Source organism: Sphaerodactylus townsendi, linkage group LG04 (genome assembly GCF_021028975.2).
Source record: "Sphaerodactylus townsendi isolate TG3544 linkage group LG04, MPM_Stown_v2.3, whole genome shotgun sequence".
NCBI classification, from domain to species: Eukaryota; Metazoa; Chordata; class Lepidosauria; order Squamata; family Sphaerodactylidae; genus Sphaerodactylus; species Sphaerodactylus townsendi.
This window is the reverse complement of record NC_059428.1, coordinates 49,259,795-49,276,208: the sequence shown is the minus strand read 5'-3', so window position 1 is coordinate 49,276,208 and position 16,414 is coordinate 49,259,795. Positions and strand designations below refer to the sequence as shown.

General features: G+C 40.4%; 1 protein-coding gene across 2 annotated transcripts in view; it reads right to left on the bottom strand.

Moving 5' to 3' along the window:
- The window catches only part of LOC125430597 (ephrin type-A receptor 6), a 475,628-nt gene that overhangs the window by 50,996 nt on the left and 408,218 nt on the right, over positions 1–16,414 (bottom strand). For both annotated transcript variants that reach the window (XM_048492607.1, XM_048492608.1), the window contains one exon: positions 941–1,150. In XM_048492607.1, coding sequence (XP_048348564.1) covers positions 941–1,150 — 210 coding nt within the window. The remainder of the gene's footprint in view (positions 1–940; positions 1,151–16,414) is intronic.

The following is a 16,414-nucleotide window of genomic DNA, read 5'->3' as shown; positions in this document are numbered from 1 at the left end:
CCTATGTGGCCAAGATCAATTTTCCTCAGAACTGAGTGCTATTTTATATAATATGAATAAAAATGTCATTACTTATGTTATTGGGTAATATTCAAACAGAACCAAAGTGAATTGAAATAAAAGTTTAAGTTAGCAGACACATGCACAAACAGCATTATGCTCAAGTCATTCCATATTTCCAGATTTAAAATATCTTTGAAATAAAACTGTTCATGCCTGAAGACGAGAAATACAAGCGATCCACTATTTTGTTATTATACTGACCGTGGAACATGAAGTAATAATATCAAGACAATAGGCTTATTCAAATTTACAAATAAAATGAGGTGACTGGGCAACTGTGACCCAAGATAATGAACACAGAGAAAGCTTCGTAGATGAAAAAATATAACCAGTGATAAATAAAGATGGCATTTGAAATTTCTAGTTTCATAGCAAAGGTAAGTGAGTCACAGAGGTGGCTAATACAAAAGCTAGCTAATCTGCACATTACATCAGTTGCAGCAAAGAAAATAAGCAAAATATCTACACCAAATTTATAAACTCTTAATATTACAGATACATAGCTGGTGGAATGGTGTTTCACTCTGATTAAGTCTACGAGTGCTCCCAGACTACACATTGCTGATAGGGGCTATTTTGCTTGCTGCCCAACAAGTTTTTCTTAGCTCTTGCCTCCCCAGATACTGAGGACCAAAAAAATGGCAGGTGGACTGCAGAGGTCTGAAAAAATCCGGAATCAGCAACATGAGTGAACTATTGAGCTCTTGGAAACAGCCTCCCTGCTTCCTCCCCCTTTTCTTTGTCCCCCCCCCATTAGTCTTTCTCTCCTTTTCTTATCTTTTCTCTTTCTTATATTTTTTGTTTAAAATATTATAAATACATAGACAAGATAGATAGATAGATGATTGATTGATAGATAGATTTTTAAAAAACTTACACTGGTTGTATAAGCTGCCTCCGGATCATCTTCTAACACACGTGATAATCCAAAATCAGACACCTTACACATGAGATTGCTGTTGACCAAAATATTCCTAGCTGCCAAATCACGGTGTACGTAGCCCATGTCTGAGAGATATTTCATTCCAGAAGCAATCCCACGTAGCATGCCAACCAGTTGAATGACAGTAAAATGGCCGTCATGTTTCTGCAAGATAGGAGGTCAAGTTAAAATTTTTAACCAGGTTACATTTTAAGTTTTGCTGGTTTCAGTTAATGTACTTTTCTAAAATGCCTAAACTCTTACAGCACAATGATATCTTCCTAATACAAGCAAGTCTCTCAAAAACTTTACTTATTGTGACATCTGGTCCTCCTTCCACAGTTTACCTATTTTTACCATTTGACCAAACTTTATCATTTATACAGTTAATAATTGTCCATACTGAAAGCCTGTAGTCCTCCCATCCTCATTTGTTCATATAATAGAGGTGGCAGTATCTCACCCTAAATCAGAAATGATAGCTTCTGGAAGGGGAACTTATTAACATGAAAGTTAATCCATTCTGCTTTTCCTGACAATCACCTTTAAATAAACCACAGTCAATGCCTTTATAACCTTATCTATAGAATTCTGAAGCATGCATAATCAGAGTGACAGAATCAATCACATGATCTGCTGATGGTTTGAAGGGTGAATCCAAGAGCTGGAAAAAGCTGAGAGGTAAGTGAGAAGGAATACTGGTTTGTAAATAGGAGATGCAGCACTGTATTGTTTAGGAGAATATCCTACTAGAACAGCTTGCAGATTATACAGGCATACATTCCACCACTGAAGGTCGACCACCATATCACTGCACCTCCTCTGGGCTTCACAGTCCAGTGGATCAACCCATAATATTTACAGTTCAGTTTCTAGCAACCAGCTCTAGAGCAAAAATGTGATAGAATTTAAAAATCTGTTATACAAATAAGCTCTTACAAATTCTGTGATCATGTTTGTCAAATATGCCTGTAAAAAGTGAATGTGTGACAAATTAAAAATGTTCATTTCTTAAATCTGTGACAGTTTTTTGATGAAATATATATTCCTCAGAAATGTGGGAGGGGTCTTAAATAATAGATAAGCTCTTGTCCGAAGTTACACAGTTAAGAAATCCCAGTGGAAATATGAGTTGAAAAGAAAACCCAATTAGAGCAAACTTTTATTAGCTCTTATTTTACTAATCCATTTTTGGACATGGAAGAGTTTCCTCGAGGACTGTCTTTTACATGAACAATACTTATAACAAAATCAAAACATCCTTTTGTCTATAAAACCCATACATACCTATAGACCAGGATTCACTCATTCTGCTTTACAAGAAAATCAGAAGAATTCTGCTGGATCAGACAATGTTATAACTAACCCCCTTCTCTTTGGTGAGCCAGATGCCTGGGAAAGACCCCAGGTATACACTTCTGATAACAGAGGTTCTATTGTGCCATTACATCTAACAGGCATTGATGGATCTACCTTATATAAGGCTGTCTGACCCCTTTTAAAGTAATCTACATTGCTGTGGCCAAGACTGGATTAAAATATGTTTAGACCCATGTCAAGTTCAAGAGGCTCTAGGATTTTTTAAAAAAAGGTAATTTAGTATCTGTAGGGGATGGGTTCTTTCTTTCTTTCTTTCTTTCTTTCTTTCTTTCTTTCTTTCTTTCTTTCTTTCTTTCCTTTCTTTCTTTCTTTCTTTCTTTCTTTCTTTCTTTCTTTCTTTCTTTCTTTCTTTCTTTCGAGTCTGTACCTAGACCCAATTTGGTCTGTGGCAGTGAGCTCCACAAGTTAATTCTGTAGTTGCTCTGACCTAGTCTTGTAAGAACTTGGAACTTAAGGAAGGTCAGGAGCTAAACTGATTCTAATTGAATAAGACTTGTTTGCCTCTACTATTCCAATAATGGTTTCTCATAACAGTTATCAGATTAAATGGCCAGTAATTTTCTGGATCTTTAAAAATATCCCAGTCTTCTGGTAGGAGGACAATTCTAGTAACAAGGTGGATATAATAGTTAGAAGATTATTGTTAGGAATAACTTCTGGAATGGTGTCAGGACACGTAAACCAGTGCTCAGGAGCTGTACTGCCCTACAACAGTTGGAAGCCAACATTACCATGGCACCAATGCTCCTCTGGCACAATAGCCTGTGTCAGCACTTGATGGGGAGTCCCTGGGCCATAGATGACTTCAGTTGTCTTCCTGAGCCCTTTCAATCTGAAAATGTCACGATTGGCCGGGTGGACTTTTCTGCAAAAAGGGTGAGGTAGCCCATTGAACTGCATAGAGACTCTTCACTGCCCTTGTGTCTGGGCCTATACCTTGCTCATCTTCAGCAAGGGATTCTCCTTGCTGCCATTTGCTGAAGGTTGCCCCTGGACATTTGCTCTGCAGGCTCCAATTGCTTTTCAATGGGTGGTAGACCTGTCCTCTGCTGTCCCAATGTTTTTCAATGGGAGTCTCCAAGCGGCTAAGATTCTCTTATGTGTATCTGCATATCTTCGGAGATAGCTCCTCCTATACATATAAATTAGAAAAACTATACATGGCCAGAATTGGCAGTACCAGCTAAGTTCAACAATGTATTTTTTGGGCTGAAAAGACACCTAGAATCAGAGTCTGTAGAGCAAATGTTTGGAGCAACCTTCAGCAAATGGTGGCAGAGAGAATCCCTTCAGTTGCACACAAAATGTTTTTTCTCCAGTGGAACACTTTCTCCAGTGGAAGAAGTGTTTGCTGGTGGAAGTCTCCCTGCATCAGTCAAAGGTTGCATTGATAGTGTAGGGGCAGTATGGTATCCAACCTAGTGTCATTAATAATATAAATCAATAATATAAATTTATAAAAGATACAGTCACCAATAGGTAAACTCGTGTTTGCGTGTGAAAGAGATGAAAGTTTCAGATGTTTTTGTGATATACACAGCAGCTAGAGCAATTCTCCCTTTCCAGTTTAAGTTCAATTGGCAAGCAAAACTAAAGTGGTGCACAGTATGAAGGCTCAGGAGCACAGATGGTTTAAGTAGTAATTTCAACACAGTAGGCACTTTCCTTTTGCTGTAGCAAGACATAAAACCTCAGGTCTTAATGTTGGCATTCTAACTACAGTTTCAAACATGGCAACAACAGGCAGTTCAGATTAATTGCTTAGCACAGTTGAAAACACCATTATGTTTTCATTCATTGAGTTAATAGGGCTGCTCTATGAAATATTTAAGTAAATTCACTTTTTGCAATTCTTCTTTGGTCTCCCCATGAATCATGACCAAAATATATTCATATGTCAGTGGGTTTCCAGTTACTTTTTATGCTAGAAAGTTGGCAAAGTAGTACGGCTTAATGCTTAAAAAAGCACATACATTTTATACGTTGTCAGTTAACAATCTGCGAATCTGAATTATACATTGAGACTTTGGGTGAGTTAATGGCTGCAAAAGTCTTGAAAAATCGTCATCCAACTTTTAAAAAATAAGGATAAATCAGTCCCATGGCATTTTCCTTGAAAACCAAGGCTTTATCTCATTGTACTATTGTTGCACTATAGCACTCATGTTTAACTGGAGTGTCCTGTCTACATAGGAAAACCCAATTCTGATTGACTGCTACAGCACAATGATATTCAGTATTCAACCATGTGTGGAAGTTCATATATTTGTTGATTTAAAACCAGGGGCCCACCCCTGTTTATTTCATTAATCAACCCCATAGCATTGGTAATACTATTTTAGCATTGGTAATACTATTTTACAGAAGCTCTGCTTCTGTATGTTTCACATGGAAGTAGGGGTGGGTAGCGTGGTGGCCAAGTTTGCAGATGATACCAAATTATGTAGGGTGGTGAGAACCACAAAGGATTGCGAAGAGCTCCAAGCGGACCTTGATAAATTAGGTGAGTGGGCTCAGAAATGGCAAATGGAGTTCAATGTAGCAAAATGCAAAGTGATGCACATAGGGGCAAAAAATCCAAACTTCACATACACGCTACAAGGGTCAGTGCTATCAGTCACAGTCCAGGAAAGGGATTTGGGCATCTTAGTTGGTAGTTCCATGGTAATGTCAACTCAATGCACAGCGGCTGTGAAAAAGGCAAACTCTATGCTGGGGATGATTAGGAAAGGAATTGATAATAAAACTGCAAAGATTGTCATGCCCTTATATAAAGCTGTGATGCGACTGCACTAGGAGTACTGTGTTCAGTTCTGGTCGCCACATCTAAAAAAGGATATTGAAGAGATAGAAAAAGTGCAGAGAAGAGCAACGAGGATGATTGAAGGATTGGAGCACCTTCCTTATGAGGAGAGGCTGCAGCGTTTGGGACTCTTTAGTTTGGAGAGGAGACGTCTGATGGAGGATATGATTGAAGTCTATAAAATTATGCATGGGGTAGAAAATGTTGACAGAGAGAAATTTTTCTCTCTTTCTCACAATACTAGAACCAGGGGGCATTCATTGAAAATGCTGGGGGGAAGAATTAGGACTAATAAAAGGAAACACTTCTTCACACAACCTGTGATTGGTGTTTGGAATATGCTGCCACAGGAGGTGGTGATGGCCACTAACCTGGATAGCTTTAAAAAGGGCTTGGACAGATTTATGGAGGAGAAGTCGATCTATGGCTACCAATCTTGATCCTCCTTGATCTCAGATTGCAAATGCCTTAGCAGACCAGGTGCTCAGGAGCAGCAGCAGCAGAAGGCCATTGCTTTCACATCCTGCACGTGAGCTCCCAAAGGCACCTAGTGGGCCACTGCGAGTAGCAGAGTGCTGGACTAGATGGACTCTGGTCTGATCCAGCAGGCTAGTTCTTATGTTCTTATACCCGACATGGCAAGTAGCCATATTTCTCTTCTATAACGATTAATATTTTCAGTACTTTGTCTGACAACAAATAACCATTGTTTAAAATAGTCAATGGCAAAGATCATAATAACCAATAACAACTAATTAAATCACAAGGATGTTTTAACAAATAATTACGGAAATAAAAGAGCAAAATATTTATTTATGGTAAAAAGGCTCAGTTAAAAACCTGCAAGTAAAAACTAAAAAATAGTTTTATTTTGAATCCTAATCAGCCCATTCCATAGGGGGTGAGGGAGTGGTAGAGTGGTGGCCAAGGACACTGCTGCAGCAATGCTTCCACAGAGCAATCGACAGCATGGGTGCTGAAGGAGAAACTCCTTTCTCTCCTGGGAATGCCCAGAGAGGGATATGCAATCCTTTTGGGTGGTGGTAGTCTGCACTGTTGAAGGAGGGCATTCCTGATCCCAAACACTTTTGGTAGCTGACTGAAGGTGGCTCTGCCCTAGGTATACTCCCAGAATGGTTCTGAAGCAATGGTGTGGAGAAAACTTCCTGGTCTCCAGGTCATGGTGCTCTGTCACTGAGGTAAGTACCTTTGTACCACTGTCTGTGCCTCTTAAACTGAAATGGCAAGTCTGAAGATATTACGGTATATGAATTATTAAAATAAAGACATAAATCACAAGGCTGCTGCATGGTTGTAATTGTTGCTTTGATGTTGTAGTTAAAAACTACTTTTGATTCTTCAAGACACTTAGCACCTGTTTATGCTTAATTTCAGCAAGTTGATCACTGATATAAATTTACATTTGGACAGATGGGCAGAGGGTAAACATACAAAAGGAACATTAGAGCTCGGATAATGTATGTTGATCATGCAATTCCTTTTCATATACCTTGTAGATATATTTATAAAATTAATAGATTGTTTTGGAAATTTATGTGGGGGCTCTTTACCATCTTAGATTTTTTTTTAATGAGGATGCAACTCCAATTTAATGAAGGAAGATTTGGTTTTCCTTATCTTAGTTTATATCATCAAGCTTATGTTAACTTGCACTAATTATTGGGATTGTTTCCAAGAACATACTCAAAAGGGCTTGACTATCTGCTGTGCTTGCATCAAGATCTTCTTCACTTATTGAATGAGGATCCAACCCTATATTGTGCTGGAAGTTTGTGACTTCAGCTTCAGACATAGGATCGACATATTTAATTTCCAACTCTGCCTGCAGATAGTTCTGCAGAAAAATGTGATTAATCGTCCCACCCCCTATCTTAAAAAGCAGCATTGTCTGTGCATATGTAGACAATGCACTAACCCTTCAGATGAGGAGGATGCCAGCAGCCTCACTGGGTCTGGGTCATTGTTGTAGCAGTAACAGTGATGGGGGATGAGGGGATGAGATCAAGAGTGGTAGCAATGAGGGGAAGAATCTGGGGACAGGTAAGGGGCAGAGGAAGCTGCAGCAGGCTCTGCTGCAGAGGCTGGGAGTCTTGCTGGGCCTGAGGCAGTGGTGACAATCTGGGCAAGGAAGCCACAGCAGATGGCTGGAAGCCTCACTAGTCCTAGATCATCTGTGGCAGCAATGGGGAGGGTGGAGGGGGGGATAGGATCCCCCCCCCCACGCAAGGGCAATATGGAATTTTCTCTCTGTGAGTTTTGTGAGGACCCACTTGTTTGCCCTAAAAAGCAACTGTGTGTGTATGTGGTTGTGTGTCTGTCCATATTGGGGCTGCAGTACTAGGAAAGGAGATATATTAATTTCTGTCATGGTTGTCCCAAATGGGAATACTTCCTTGCATGGCTGATTTATGCTCAGGTACCTGTACCTTGACTGGGTTTTTTTTGCTCCACTGATGTTTAAAACAGCTAGTGGATGGTTCATTTTTAACTGGAAAAATAGCATAAGGAAAAGTGTTACACTCTCTCTTCCCTGGCACCATGGCCCCAGTCTAGATCCCTGAACTGCTTCTTTAGGGTCAAATGACAGATTGAGAGTTGCAGGCTCAGAATTTATTTATGTCATGACCTTGAAACAATTCTGGGTTATGTTTGCAATATTCATTAGTAGACTTGGACACAAACATACTCTGAATAGACAAATATTTTGATATTCTTATATATTGATGTCATCTAGTTATTTTCTGTTCTTTTCCTGATTTTTAAAAAAACTTTCCCAGATAATACAAAATTGATCCCACAGATCATTTAAGTGATTTCAGGTATTTATCTAAAGCTTAGTTTTGACTCTCAGGGGTTAATGTAAGGTGTATTTTTGATACAATTCCCAGTGGCTGCTAAGGGTGTTTATCAGCCTTGGTAACAATTCATACTGCAGTGAATTCATCCAGAGCACTGTTCCATCAAATTCTAAACAGCCTTTAAAAGCTTTGCCAGATAAACTATCTTTGAAAGACAAAAGTATATCTAATGCCTGGGTAGTTGCACATTTATGTTGCCCATCCAATGCACATGAAAGAAATTGTTTTATATTCAACATCTGATGGCTTTTGCAAAAATCTGATTCAAGAAATATTCCAATCTATTTACAGAACACTCCATAAAGTATTGTGGGTAACACATCAAATTTCTCCAGTGGAAGCTTTTCCTTCCACATCACAGTTTTGTTCTTAAAGTGTTCCAAAGATGCAGCCAGTTTCTACAGTTAAACTGTGAGTCAAATGGATTTCCACTCCAAGCTCTGATTATAGGAGATCAGGGGTGCAGGGATGCATAGCATTCACACTTCTGGAGATTATATAACACTTTTGACTGGTGAGGCCTCTGTGAGGCCTCTGTGAGGGCAGTTCCTAATGAAAGAGGGAAGGGATTCCTGAAAATCAACATATTCTGGGATATAATGGTATGCATTTTTGAAAGCGTTATAAAATTCTTAACCTGCAAAAACTCTTTTTTTGGGGGGCACAAAAATAAATAGCCGTTGCCCAAGATACATGAGGAATGGTTAATAAATGATATGTTTACAAATACATTATTGCAAACTTTAGTAGGATGCAGGTACAATCTGAGCTATTCTATTGTATACATTGTACATGATGTGATGAGGTGGTAAAATTCTGGGTTGTACCATTTTATACTGCTGGTGGATCATGTTTGTAATATTTCACTGTATGTAAAAGTCCCTGCATGTAGAAACCTGCATATCAAGGAGAAGTGGTTGATGTATCTGATATGCTAGGTTGGGAGTTGTTCACATGAATGAAAATTTAAAAATTAACGCCTCTGCCTTGCAGAAAGGTGACACAGTTCAGTCCACCAACTCTTTCTGTGTAGCATATACAAGATCTCTAGCGTTGTGTGCATACATATGTTGAGCTGCATTATGTTGAACTGCAGCAATAACTTACTGCCATGCCTGCACAGGAAAATCCATTTGCAAGGGTAATATAGTACAATGACAGCATTACATCAAAAATGCACAGATGCAGTTATATTACCCTCGCCTCTGGTGAGACCTGCTTGGCGAGAGGCAAGACTTTCTTTCACGGGCTCCGTCTGGCTTGCAGGCTGGAGGCGGGGCTTGGGGAGGCAGGGCCACACCCCAAAGGGTGGGTGGGGGCAGGGCCCGCCCCCGAATCCACTCCATAAAAGTTTTCTACCTACATCCCTGGTGCATAACACTAAAACTCAGGGGCACCCAATGACATTGTTGGGACATAGTTTAAATATAAACAAAAGGTGGACATGCTTCCCAGCTCAATTTTAGATGACTTACCAGAACACCTTTTCCTTGTTTAAGGCATGACATGCTAAATGCATGAATAAAAACCCATATATTCCTAGCAGTAGAACTATATCTTGGGTATAGACCCAGTTGAAGGCCTGACCCTTGAAGCCCTGCTACACAGGGATATATAAGCATATAGTGCTAACTTTCTCTTTGAGGAAGAGAAGTATGTCTAAGCATAGTTTGTCATTTTCCCAAGCTAATCTATGTTGCCACCCTAATATGCCATGACAGGTGATATATATAGATAAACAAAAGGAAATATTGGACTTTCTTACTCAATATGTAATTAAAACATGAAATTAACTACCAGAGGAGGTAGTGATGGCCATGAGCATAAAGGCTTTAAAGGGGGTTTAGACAGATTCATGTAGGCATGGCCTATCAATGGCTACTAAACATGGTGATTAAATGTTTCCATACCTAGAGGCAGCAAACCTCTGAATACTAGTGCTACGAAGAAATATCAGGGAAAAGCTTCAGCCTCTATGCCCTGTACTAGATGGACTACTGGTCTGAGCTAAAAGATTCTGCTTATGTGCTTGTTTCCACACCATAATTGTAGCTGGAGGTTATAGCACTGGTACTCATTCCCACATGGCCAGGACAGCGTGGGCAACCTTGGACCAAATGTGAAGAGTTCACGCTGTGATTATTTCTTATTCCAGCATTCTGTCCATTTCCAAAAGGTGCAACAGAGAGAGGAGCAATCCAGCAGATTACTAACACATGGATGTGGGCTTTTTCATTAACACAGGAAGCACAATTCTACCAAAATAATTTGAAAAGGAGTCTTTGCACAACTTCTGCTCTTGATAGGAATTCTCTTCAGTAGCTTGCACAAGTAGAGCAGAAAAATCTGTGCCCTATTCTTATGGAGAAGGAAAAATCTGTTCCCTATTCTTATGGAGAAGGAAAAATCTGTGCCCTATTCTTATGGAGAAAGAGATGCTCTCTAACTATCAAAAGCATTGTTTTTGCATGAGAAGACCCAAAAAGAGAGAGTTCAACTGATGTTTTTAATAGCAAATTAGAATTAGAATATAGTACTGATGTAGCAGAGCATGCAATAATTAATTTTGCCATCTCTCAGTTTTAAACAGTAAGGTATCCTCTAGGGGATCTAGATTAATCTCTATAGCCTACTTTCATTTCTTTAGATAGTCATATATTTGATGCATTTTCAGAATTGCACGTAGCAGTTATTTAAAATATCACTACAAGAACAGAGTCTGTTTATATAGAAATAGGAAAGAACAACAAAAATTGTGTTCAAACAGTAACTTGATTCTAGAAATCCACAAAAAACTGTTAAGAATCAAAGAATTGATTGATTGATGGAACACTGGTGGAATGCAGACTCCGTGTGTTAACACGGTGTTTGGGATTATTAGGACAGGGATTGAAAATGAAATGGCTAAGTAGAAGAAGAGTTGGCTTTTATAACCAGCTTTTTTCTCTGTTTTGTCTTCCCATCTCTTCCCCTCAACAAACACCTTGTGATGCTGAGAGAGTTCTGAGAGAACTGTGACCATCCCAAGGTCACCCAGCAGGCTTTATGTGGAGGAGTGAGAAATCAAACCTGGTTCTCTAGTTTAGAGTACAATACGCCATGCAGCCTCATTTGGAATGCTGTGTATAGTATGTACTTACAGAGCTGGAAAAAGTGCAGAAGAGGAGATTCTGTACTGTTAGGTAAGTGAAAAGATGACTAAATGAGAATATGATGGAAGTTTATAAAATTGTGCATAAGTGGACGATGTAGGTACAGAAAGATTTTCTCCCTCTTCCATAACACCAGAATAAAGTTTAGATTCAGGACATACAAAAGGAAGTGCTTTTTTACTCAATGAATAATTAAGTTGTGGAATTCATGCCAGGGGATGTACTAATGGCCACAAGCATACATGAATTTAAAGGTGGATTTGAGAGGTCTGTGTAGGATATGCCCCTCAGTAGCTAGCAGCCACAGTGCCTAACAGCCCAATTCAAAGCCCCAGGTGACTGGGGACAGTGCTGCTGTGGCACTGCCCTGCTACTTCCAGAGGACTTTCCAGCATCACAGGGAGACAGAAAAAATCAGCCCCTCTCCCTTCACTAGAAAGTTCTCCATAGGACTTAATGCCACACAAAAGGGTAGCTTAAGTCCAGGCCAGAACCATGGTGCAATCAGCCACAAAGCCAGGATGGAAGCTAGCTAGCTAGCTAGCTAACTAACTAACTAACTAACTAACTAACTAACTAACTAACTAACTAACTAACTAACTAACTAACTAACTAACTAACTAACTAACATTGACTCCACTCCCAGGAATGCTCCAGCCTATCCCCCCCGCCCCCGGGTTCCCAATTGCAATGCCAGCACAGCTTTGTGGTGAACCAAACTTCCAGCTTTCACCACAGTGGAGATGAGGGGACAAACTAGTGGTGTAGCGCCCGAGCAGAAATATAAAAAAGGATGCATTAACAACACAGAACATAGTATTTTGTAGAGAAAAATGCTGTGAGAACAAGATAAATATACACAGGAAACAGACAATACATACTATCATTCAGTCCTATTCCCTTTATTGGATCACTTTGCTGGGGTGACCTTGGCTTAGTTAATGTGCCTCAACCTAAACTACCTTGTATGACTTCTGAATATTACTTCTTAATACAACATTACACTTACAAAGATACATCTGAACAGGAGATGCACTCATTCAGTTATCTGCGCTTTTGATAACTCTTTGAGCCATTATCCTAATGCATACATTTGGTTTGCACTTGACAGACATGTTGACAAGAACTGACAAACAATTTGACAGGATTGGCAGTACCTATTTTCTATAGTCAACAGTGCTGCATTTTAGAAGTTCTGTAACTTATCCTGGGTTTCTGGACACCCAATTGTGTGTTATGGTGCTGAAACAGGAAAATCAGAAGCCACAGTTTGAATGAGTGCTTTCTTAATTTGTCTGATTTGGATCTAAGACACTTGGATTTATATCACATTTCAGCAAAGGATAGGGGGATTTGGCCCAATTCTCACATCCAAGCAGAATTGCTTGGAATCACATTGCTAGCTACTCATGAGAAGCATCTTCCGTGGACTAAGTGGAAGAACTGCTGGAATCTCATGGGAGTCACTTTACAAAAACATCTTGCTGTATGTTTTGTAAAATGGCTTCATTTCCTTGTTTCTGTGAATAGGGCCTTAAAAAGGTCGTCAACCTTTACCACCTAAAGAGCCGTTTTCCACAGGCCCGAAGATCTACCGAGCCGGAGAGGCGGCTCCGCACAGAGCCACCTCCACTTCAGCCCCTCCACTCACCTTTCTTTCCAGTGTTGGGAGGCGGAGGCGCCGGGCAGGGAAACCCCCTCTGCCCAACAGAGCAGGCAGCCGCCTGCTCTGCGGTGCAGAGGGGGGGATGGCAGTTGCGGGGATGGCAGAGGGGGGATAGCGGCTGCTCTGGAGGGACACGCCCACACTACCCTCCAATCTCCAGGGGTCGGAGGGCAGTGTGGGCATGTCCCTCCAGCTCTCCAGAACAGTGCTGGAAGGAGAGGTGAGTGGAGGGGACGGAGCCGCCTCTGGTTCAGGGGACGGAGTCGCCTCTGCCTCCACTCACCTTTGCTTCCAGGGCTGCTCTGGAGGGCTGGAGGGACACATCTACGCTACCCTCCAACCTCCAGGCCACGCAGAGCCACAGTATAAGACTGAAAGAGCTGCATGCGGCTCCAGAGCCGTGGGTTGCAGACCCCTGACATAGCTCCTTCACAGGCTTAAGGTAAAGTTGTACAATATGTAAAGTTGTACAATAGTGTTACTGCTTTCTGTGACGCACGCATTCATTATGTCTCACAACAGCTTGTGCAGATTTTTGATGCATTACCAAAATCTGTTGATAAAGGTGAAAGTGTGCAAACCCTATTCATCTATTTCTCTATCATATCACATTTACTTCTCTGTTAGGGTTGCCAACTTTACGTGGGAACCTGGAGTTTTTTCTGGGATTATAACTGATATTTAGACTCTAGACATCAGTTTCCCCAGTGAAAATGGCAAGGTGGATTCTATTGCAACACATCCCAGCTGAGTTCCCTTTTCTCCCCAACTACCCTACCCTAGGTGCTGCTCTAAAATCCATAGGAATTTTCCAAGCTGCAGTTGGCATCTCTATTCTCTGGTAAAATCTTTTGTATGCCCTTCATCTTGGGAAATAAATTGTAAATCAAAGTAAAATATTTTATTTAAGATCCTTACCAAAGTAAAAGGGTTTTTTTTTTTAAAATAAAAGCATCTACAATCAAAAGAATTTTCCCCCAGAATGGTATTCTACAAATTTTGCTACAAGGGCTGATTATAATACAAAGAAACAATGACATTTCTGCATGAAAGAGGAAAAGTTCAATTTCAGCTTATGCTGCAGCAGACACATAAAAATTGAGACTATTATGCTTTGCAATGGAAGGTGAGCTCCCCTCCACCGAAAATGAACTCTGACTGCAGAAGCTATGTTGGATGGATTTATAGCATACCTTTTATGACTTCGTTTTATGGAACTCTGCTCTCAGTGCCCAACATTATTTAACGGGCTTCTATGGCAGCTTCTAACCTCTAGGTAAGAAGGATGAGGTTAACGGTAAGGCTGTACTGGGAATTATATAATAGCTGCTTCATCCAAGAGCAATATATACTGATATTTCTTTCCCTTTGGAAAAAGATATTTTTTTACTTCCCTTCCTTGGCCTGTCTTGGTTTGTCTATAGAAATTCAAGTTTGGTGATAAGATTTGGTGGTTTGTTGTACTGTGCAACAGAAAGTCTATTGAGATCCATGAATGTATGTTGTTGAATTAAGCTGCAGAGTGCATTTCTGCAACAAAACAAGCTCTTTGTATGTTAATTTCTCTACATGTAATTCAGGCTGCCATGGTTTTTAAAAATCTTGAGAACTTTTCTCTTAATGGCTGTTCCTGCACAGCCGGCAGCAGTGGTGTCCCACCGGCTTAAATGGAGCCAGTGTGGCGTCTGGACTGCTCTCACGACCCCTCACGGGCAGCTCCAAAACTGCCGCTGCCTGCAGGGGCGGCTACACACGGAGCCGCCCAGAGTGTGTGCAAGGGACTTACCTTGCTGTCTTGTTCAGCTTTATCAAGTCTTTACTAAAGTGACAAGACATTTTTTTTTCCTCCAGCAGTTGGCAACTCATATCGTTTGGTTCTTCTGAACACTGGCACTTCACTCCCTCAGTTTATCCTCAGAGAAACTATAAAACAGGTTCGAGTAAGAGAATGTGACTGGTTCTAGGATATCACGTGGCTATGGTCTGATTTGACTCAAATCTGTCCAGCAGTAGTCCTCCTGTACTAATTTTTAAATCCAATACTTGCTGAGCTTGAGCTGAGCAATTCCTCAGGCACCATGTTTGGATTTTACAAGTGCCTGCTTCATTTAGTCAAGCAACAGCTAACTGTTGAAGTTATGTGTGTGGAACTACACCAGCTTCTAGAAAGATCTCTCTGTTTCTTCTTCCTGGAAAAAGTGGAGTGGCAGAGGAACAGGAACATATAGATTTCACAGACACCCAAACTGAGCATCTGCATAGAGTTTTCTGTCCCTATATCTAATGTAAATTCATCGGTTATCTAGTAAAGTTCTACAAAACAACTCACTCACATCTGCCCTATTATTTACTCTGCTAATTCCTTGAAATACAACAAAAAGTTAAGGGCACAGAAGTTTCCACTACATATACTTTTCTCTCTGATGAAAAGTGAGCTGTTTATATAAAGGAAGCTCCTATAGAAGCAAGATGTCACATGAAGAAACCTCAGTCAGTGCCTCTATCTTAGCAACAACTGTTTCAGCAAATGTGAGTGCAATACAAACCCCAAACCAATATGCCCTGGCAAACAGTCTTTCTCTACTTGCTCTTCTTTGTTTGGATGAGCGAATTTTTTGGATCTGGCAATTTATTGCAATTCAGAATCTCTCCCATATGATTGAACAAGAAATGCCCCCAAATCCCCTGGACTTGGAATGAATTATAAAGGCCGATTTCAAAGGATGATCTCTCCTGCCTTCAACAATAGGTGATGAGGAGAATTTCCTTATTATGAGCTGCAAATCTGCTCGTGATCTTTGAGGAGGCTTAGAAGAAAAATACTGTGGAAAATTAGTTAAGAAAATAAGACTTCTAAAATGGAAGTTTTACAGTGCAAGATGAAAGAAGGGGCAATTTGAATGAACACTTAAAATGGATGGTTGATATAGTTATGCAAATCAGGGCAGCTGGAAAAAAATTTGAGGATGAAGATGTGATTTCTTTAACCCCGGGGTCTTTGCCTGAAAGTTTTGAAAACAAAGTGTCTGTGCTTGAGGCCAGAGAGTCATCGGACCTGAATTATGTTCTGATTTATCTAAGGCCACTCTGCACAGCTAATGTATAGTTGCAGTTGGGATAAAGTAACCTGTTTTCCTGTTTTTGCATTCACATGCATCCATGCAGGCAACGATTGGAGCCCATGGAAACAATCCGGGTTGCTGTCGCACCTTTGCATGGAGGTGAGTCTATTTTTGAAATTTATTTCCCACTGATGTGTAGCTGTGCAGGCATGCACAAATGAACCCCCACAGCCATGATGACATCTCACGTTACTACCACCTGCACCTGTGTGGCTACTATCTACACCTGCATGACTTCACAGATATAAGCCTCAAATTTTTTTTAAAAAGAAAAAACAAAGGTGAATAAAGCCTGGCCATTTGCTCGTGAGTGGCTACAACCTAGGATCTTTTAAAAGACTTGCAAATAGTGCAATTCTCAAAAAACTTGGTTTGGAGGAAATAACATGAGGCAGACTCATTTTAGGGGTGGGATCTGTGCGAAGTG